General features: G+C 37.7%; 2 protein-coding genes across 4 annotated transcripts; both read right to left on the reverse strand.

Annotated features, from left to right (window-relative positions):
• Nucleotides 1–59: 59 nt before the first annotated feature.
• srp14 (signal recognition particle 14) lies at nt 60–2,474 on the reverse strand. Its single transcript, XM_055038288.1, has 5 exons — nt 2,356–2,474; nt 1,174–1,246; nt 966–1,078; nt 842–874; nt 60–739 (listed from the first exon to the last, which is right to left on the reverse strand). The coding sequence occupies exons 1-5, from the start codon at nt 2,377–2,379 to the stop codon at nt 650–652; spliced, it is 333 nt and encodes a 110-aa protein (XP_054894263.1). The 5' UTR covers nt 2,380–2,474; the 3' UTR covers nt 60–649.
• Nucleotides 2,475–3,284: 810 nt separating this feature from the next.
• LOC129365218 (5'-3' exonuclease PLD4) lies at nt 3,285–7,366 on the reverse strand. 3 transcript variants are annotated; one of them, XM_055038283.1, is made up of 11 exons: nt 7,311–7,357; nt 7,146–7,201; nt 6,906–7,063; nt 5,737–5,920; nt 5,530–5,650; nt 5,326–5,453; nt 5,040–5,240; nt 4,718–4,857; nt 4,477–4,642; nt 3,831–3,927; nt 3,285–3,728 (listed from the first exon to the last, which is right to left on the reverse strand). In XM_055038283.1, the coding sequence occupies exons 2-11, from the start codon at nt 7,194–7,196 to the stop codon at nt 3,523–3,525; spliced, it is 1,452 nt and encodes a 483-aa protein (XP_054894258.1). In that variant the 5' UTR covers nt 7,197–7,201; nt 7,311–7,357; the 3' UTR covers nt 3,285–3,522. The 3 variants fall into 3 exon arrangements, with proteins under 3 accessions (XP_054894258.1, XP_054894260.1, XP_054894259.1); XM_055038285.1 differs by lacking the exon at nt 7,146–7,201 and having other exon boundaries at nt 7,311–7,366; XM_055038284.1 differs by having other exon boundaries at nt 7,146–7,345.
• Between the last annotated feature and the right edge of the window lie 71 nt (nt 7,367–7,437).

A 7,437-nucleotide genomic window follows, 5' to 3' on the forward strand; every position in this document is an offset into this window, starting at 1 on the left:
AGTCATCATCTGCCATTTTAACAGAAAGAACTGAAATCATTGACATTTTTAACAAAAAAAAAGCAACTTTATTTATGACCTTAAATTTTGATGCCAGGGACAATACAAACCCTTTTTGATTGGTACAGCATCACCTGGCCATGTAAATGGAAAAGGGGATCACTTGTTTTACTAAAAATGAAACCTAAACATAAATTACGCTGAGCAATCACAAATTGATTCAACTATTTCTGGGTGACTTTCAGATGCTCAAAAAACAAACGCTTGCCTTTCCTTTTTCTAAATTAAAAAGCCAACCCTGCACAACATAAATAAGGATTGACAAGCAAAAATCAGAGCCTGCTAAGAATTGGGCTCTGTGGGGTTGGCCCAGGGGAAGCAGGATTCAATAAATGGTGACATGCTCCATGTTGTACAAGAAAATGAAAATCCTCAGGTCTTGTTCTTAATCACCGAATGGCACTGAAAAGCCAGGGGATAAAGCATCACCATGTAAACAACGGCATCTTATGTACATAGTCACCAGGAGTAGGATTCTGATTCTGAGTGGAGTTGGAGATCACATCATCACAAGGAGCTTCCCTCTTCCTTCCCCTCAACCTGTAATGGACAGCTCAGATATCCGCCGTTTTCATTAAGAGTCCATCGCTCATTGTGTGGCTTTGGTTTTCTTGCTCTTGCTTTTCTTATCTTTCTTCTTAAGACCATCTATGTGAGCTCTTAGAAGATTGGAGTATGCCTAGAAAGGACGATGCAGATGCAGATGGGTGAATAATTAAAGATGTACTGTTAAAACAAAGGACTGGGTCTGCTATCAAAAAACAAGATGAGCTCGACGTACCATCTGAAACTTGATTACTTCTTTGGTGCTGACCTAAAATTTGAGGAAGATATGGTTCACTGATAGATCATGCAGCAAAATATTAAGAAAACAACTGAAAAATGGGTTCAAAAAAGTAGCTCACCACTGTGCTAATTTTCTTCTTGCCATCAGATGCTCTGATGAGACACTTGTTATCAGCAGGTTCAAATGATTCCGGATGCCCTTTTTTGGGAACCGGTTTAGTTCTGCCATCGTCTAAAAGAATAAAGAAAAATCAAATCTGGTTCTTAGAGGTTAAACGTTGCAAATTAAACATACATGTTTGTGATTTAGGTAACAGAATAACTTACACTTCTTTAGTGTGATGGCAACACTTCCTGATGTCCGACACTTCTGGAAGAGCCGAGTGAGCTCTGTGAGAAACTAATGAGAAAACAGTTTCAGGTTTTCCCTTTAATCTGTACACTTTACAAAGTCAGGTGAGAAGAAGAAAGATGTTGGTCATTTTGTTCATTGTAAGTTTGGTGATAGCATAACCGACTTTCAGGTTTGAGAAGGAATCGTCATCCATGGCGTGTATGTGTTTTTTTTTTAGATGACTTTTAATAGCCTATTCAAAATAAACTGTAAGGAGAAACAATTAAGAAACTCAAATAAACATTATCTACTGAGACAGATGTGGTTCATGCAGAATTATTTTGACTGGAACATGGCACCATGAATCAATGTCAACATGGTGCAATTTAGGGTTAAATAATTGTGTTCTATTATATTTGAGTATTTCGTTATGATTTAGTTCCTGATTCATGATGACACCTGCAACATACTGTTTATTCATTTTGGATCGTTTTTTATCTATTATACCTTAGACACTGGACAAATGCCCAAAGCAGTTTGTTTTAAAGAAAGACAGGAAGCTGAAGTTGCCCTCATACAAAAGCTTGATTGGGAAAACAGCTAAAAGGAGAAGCCACTTCATTTTCCATCTTAAATGTGTTCTAGTTTAAAAGTTACAATATTTTAACTCTTCAAACCTGGACTAGATTTTTACATTAAGAAAGAAAGGCCTCAGAAAAGTCTTGACAACTATTTTTATCCAAGGACTTAATGAAAGTTATCATTCAAGTAATTTGCTAGCGCTAAACAGGTTGCAATACTGACAAACGATACATCGAGACGCTTCATAGAAACTCACTTCGTTTTCATTCGATACAACTTAATAGAGAAAGTGAAAAGATATTTATATTTAGAAAAAAATACGTCGGGGCATTTCTTGAGACATACGTGGAGACGTCGAATATACTACAGTGTGGGTTATATCACACATAAATTCTGGAATACGGCTTTTACAATGCAAACATGACGTTATTTAAAGTCTCCACCAGTTCACTCAATCGTTAGCAGGCTGGCTAACATCACTAGCTTCGGAATCTTGAGCCAACAAACAGCTAAAAGAAGACAGTATTTATGTACGGGAGTGAATTCATACGAACAGTGAAACACATTTTAGATCACCTCTTTGATATTCTTACCGAATCATTCTCGAGTAACACCATAATTTCGGCTTCTTCTCCGCTGTGAAGCTTGCTCTCTCACTGTGAGGAGGCACACGTACTACAAGCTTGAAGCTCCGCCCTGCGCCATTTCTTCAATGTCCCACCACATCACAACACTGCCACCTACTGACCTGGAGTCCTTCCTGATGCACATGCAGTGAATCCTTATCTTTTTAAAAAATAGTGATTACAACAAAACGTTGTTTCTACTCTTTTTTTTTTTTTACATACTTTATAAAAGATTAACATACCTTTCTTTTTTTTACTACTCAAAGCAGTAATCTTTGAAAAATGTTTTATTCCCCAGACTTGTTAAATGGGTCTTTTCTGACATTTTCTTGAATATTTATGTTAAACACACCTCCTAGAGGCATCGCTTCAATATCTATCCATACAAAAGATGCTGTCAGGGAATAATTTCATAGTTTCTATGTTGAGGAAATCAATAAATCATACAGCAATACTGAGAAAAATATTTTAAAAGATTTCACAGTAGATACAGCTGAACCAGTCTTGACTACAGTATATGTTTGTGTTCTGCAGGAATAGTTTTTTTTTTTTCCAACAAAAGAGAAAAGTTATCACAATGTGCATATTTTCAACCTTTAAAATATTATTGTGTTGTGTTTCTCTATAATTTCTGTTCAAAGGTAATTATGAACAATAACGCAAAATCTTATGTAATGATAAGCAAAAGCTGCAAAGACATCATTCTCATAGCTGTAGCTGCATCTATGAAGTTGTCTTCTCAAATCTACTTGAGTTCAGGCTTAAATTCTGGCATTACTGTTTGATTTTTTGCGAATGTTAACAGCAATCACACAGTAATGAGATCTAACGGCTATGATAAAGCGCCATCTATGCTGACAAACAGTTAACTAATAACTTAGAATCTAGCGGCTGAATTAGACTGAATGTGACATATTATTTTTATATATTGAGAAGTAAAGAAGGAATGCAGGTAAACATACATAGAAATCAATAAGGAAGTACTCCAACTTCTAACTAAAGCATCAGAGAAACTTTGTAAAATTATATGAAATGCTGATACAGAAAATAAAACAATGCAAAGCAACAGTTATGACGGAAATGTTGCAATAAAAACTAAATCAAGTATTTGTAGTTGTTTGATATAAACATCAGTCATCTTGGTGATAGAGCACAGTCTGGGTTGTGTCCTAGATCCCGGAGGTGGACAGTGAATTCTGAATGCCAGTCTCTGTTGAATACGTCCTTCAGCTGGTGGTACAGGGTCTTATTGTTCAATGCAGAGTGAGGAGTACTCTGGGAAATGACCAGACTCACTCCAGCTGTGGTCAGAAAGTAGTCACCCACCCAGTTGGAGGTACCTGTGTTGGAAAATAGTGATATTCGGTCAATTATTAACACAATATTTAAAAAGCCCCCACTTATTACTATAAACTCATCGATTGACATTAATATTAACTCACCTACGTATGCAACTTTATCAGTCACCATATACTTATTATGATTGACTCTGGTGTATGGAATATCAGACTGATTTCCCACAGGGACGATATACAGTTTCTGAAACAACAACAATAAAAACAGATGGCTTTTAGGAGAACTTTCCAGCATTGTGAAAAAGTATCTCCTCCCAAGAAAATACAAAATGCTATTTTAAACAATGATTAAATTTATTCAGATAAAAAAACTACCCAAACCAAACTGTCCCTATAAATCTAATAACTGGCATTGCCAAAGAAATTTCTCTCTCTCTCTCTTTTGCAGAATTACTTTAATTCAGCCACATTGGAGGACTTTTCAGCATGAACCACAACATGTTCAAGCCCAGGCCACAGCATATTGATTTTATTAAAATCTTTTGTTTTTACTAGGCCTTTCCAAAACCAACATATAACCCTTCACCCCCCAAAAAACACAGACTACCATTGTTGTGGGTTAACAATGCCTCTCACTGCAATAATTTGAAAAACACTGGTGTTAAAATATCTGTGATTATCCAAAGCATAAGGGGGGAAAGCAACAACTAAAGAAATTTATTAGGGGACAGTACAATTTTACAGCACAATCACACATGTATAAAACAGATACATTGTCTTCATATTGGCTCACTATTTGGATGCTGATGTGATGGAGAGGGTAATCCATTGAAGCCAAAGACTGAAGAAAGGGCAACATGGCTGGATCAGAATCACGCCCACAGCTGATCAACATCCTGATCTTCACTTTCCTGTCAAACACAGCCATCTTAATGGCATTATCAATGAGCGGCCAGAATCTGGAAGGACAACAGAGTGAGGAACTCAAACAAAACCAGAACATTTTAAATGTTAAAACAAGGTCTTGGGCTTACTTGTGAGGCTTTTCAAAACCAGTGGTGGGGAAATACTCCATGACAGCAATATCTACAAATTTGTCAGCCTCTGAGATGGAGGACAGTATCGCCTCCAGGTCCTGAGTCCTTGATGGAGGACAAAAGGATGGAGGAGAACCCTGGGACAGTACACAAAATCAAAATGACATCAGATTTACCCCACTCTCTCTTTGGTTTTAGTGGTTGAAACCAAACTGAACCACAGTGTTGTACAACCCACATTGGGTTGTACAACCTACACTGGGTTGTACAACACTGAAAATTCACAACTCAGGGTGAGGGGGGAAGAAAAGCCACTCACAGCAATGTAAAGGCTGCTGGAGATGTTACCCTCTTTTACCAGCAGAGGGTGCTGTTTGTTGATGTCAGTGGAATAATTTGCAGGCCAAGGTTTTGGCAGGGAGCTGTTGGGTTGCCCCATTACCCAGTAGGACTGGAAGATCTTATGAAGGTCCATTGCAAGACTGGAACAATTACAGACCACCACTCCCAGTTCCTTTACCTGCAGTCAAAGTAGGAATTTATTTTGAAAGCAATTTAAATAGGAAGAATGTAAACTTAAGAATTATTGGCATGTGTAGTTTTACCTGGGTCAGAGCCCTCCAGTCCATGTTGGCACTTCCAATGAACACATGCTTCATGTCAACAATCCAGAACTTGGTGTGGAGGACGCCTGCTGTCAGACGACCAAACTCTACTCTTCTCACCTGAACTCCTGCAGACAAAAGTCACCAAAACAATATAATCAGCAATTACTGTGAGAATTTAAAAGAAAAGAGTAACTATCAGACCTTTCTGTTTTAGGATCTTTAGATCTGTGGAGTTTGTTTTGACTGTGGGAACACTGGTCAACACGCGGACAGATATGTTCCTGGAGGGAAGTTCCCCAAGCGCTTGTAGGAGGTCCCTTCCCTGTTTTCCACAAAACATTCAACAAAGGCTCAGACATTTTGCTTACATTCAGACAAATGTAAGCAATTTCTGAGTTAGGAACTCACAGGAATATCAGTGGAGGAGTTGACGTTGATGTCCTCCCCTGTTAACGTCCAGTAGAATGAGACTATATTCACGCTCTGTGAGGCTTGGGAGATAAGGTCTTTCCAGACTTGTTCCAGAGGGATCCCAAAAGTTGCATTACTTTTATATTTTAGATATAGAGGAATACTTTCCACAAGGGTCATGCTACAGGGTAAAGCAGATTACATATTAATAAAAATAATTATAATCCCATATAAAATATTTGTAACAGTTGAGCTTTTTCTTTGTGATAGACAGACACAAAGCACTGCATAGTTGGAAAGTGAAAAAAGGTGCCTTAAACATCTGAATGACGTGGCCAAATTTGTTTAAGACACGCTTAGGCTCACTAAACGTCCTTCTCACTACTCATAAGGTTTTGTCATGTTGGCAGCTTTCTTAAGGCCTGAGATTGCTTTGCAAATAACTTTTATGTTATTGCAGTAAAAATTCTTGTTAAGAAGAATTTTCAACACTGCATATTACCATGAAAGCACCATCCAATCGGTAAAGCCTGGTGCTGGTGGTATCATGTGAGAAAGTTGCAGAGATCAACAGCCCAGATGGGAAAATCTTCTGGCAGAAAAACCATTATCAGTCCACACATCCACTGTCTACACTCATGCAGGATAAGCATTAAGAAAACTAAAGAGTTGTCTCATTTAAAGTTTTAAATGAACATGCTGAAGGTCGTCTGATCAGATGAAGTCAAAATTAAACTTTTGAGTTACATGCTAAACACTACACATCACTAACAACATAATTCCCACAGTGAATCCTGGCAGGGGCTGAATCATGCTGTGGAAATATTTTTTCTTCCCCAGAGACAGGGAAGTTGGTTAGTCCTTCAACATTAGCTACCCTGGATTGGTTTGAGTCAAAATAAATTAATTTGTCAGAATGACCCAGCAAAATTTGATCAATGTGGAAAGAAAAATGGAAAGCTTTTCCAGTGTCTAGATCTTGAAATCTGGTTTCACAAAATATTGACTCAGGAGGGCTTAATATAAATGTATGCCACACTTTTGAGACTAAAACTGTCAAAATTTGAAAATCACTTTCCTTCTATTTCACAATTATGCTCCATTTTTGTTCCACATAAAGTGGAATACATTCATAAAAACCTGTTCAAATAGTATAGAATTATTACCTGCACTGGTCAGTGAGGTTCATCCCACCAGTGTCCTCAGGAAGAGTGTCATGGTTTTTAGGAGGTGTTGGTCTCTCCAACACAGCGATGGCAAGAATAACACCGAGCACAGTCAAACAGCCCAAAAGCACAGCCAATGTCACACAGCTGGTCCTCCTCTGACAAGATTAGCAGAAAGATTTTTTTAGTAAAGAAAACATTGATCTCACACAGAGAAATACATCTAGTGAGCCAACCTACGCCTTTGTTTGAATCATAGTTGTCATGAAGGCTTCTGTACGCTGAGGTCATCTTTCCTTTGGGTTTTTCAAAAGAAAAGAAGTACTGTTTTTTTTTTCTAGCTTTAAACTCAATGTTTAACCTAAAACAAGTTTTATCTACAGTAATGCTAAAGAACAAACTCACTGGTTAACAAACCCAGCTTGCTTTTTTCCACTTTTTTCTTCCCCTTCAGCTTGCAGCCACAGCTGAACTAAATATCTCTGCTGTTTAATATAACCGAACACACTTCCTGTTTTTACTTTCATTTCAG

Source organism: Poeciliopsis prolifica, unplaced genomic scaffold (genome assembly GCF_027474105.1).
Source record: "Poeciliopsis prolifica strain line A6 unplaced genomic scaffold, Auburn_PproV2 SCAFFOLD013, whole genome shotgun sequence".
Classification (NCBI taxonomy): Eukaryota; Metazoa; Chordata; class Actinopteri; order Cyprinodontiformes; family Poeciliidae; genus Poeciliopsis; species Poeciliopsis prolifica.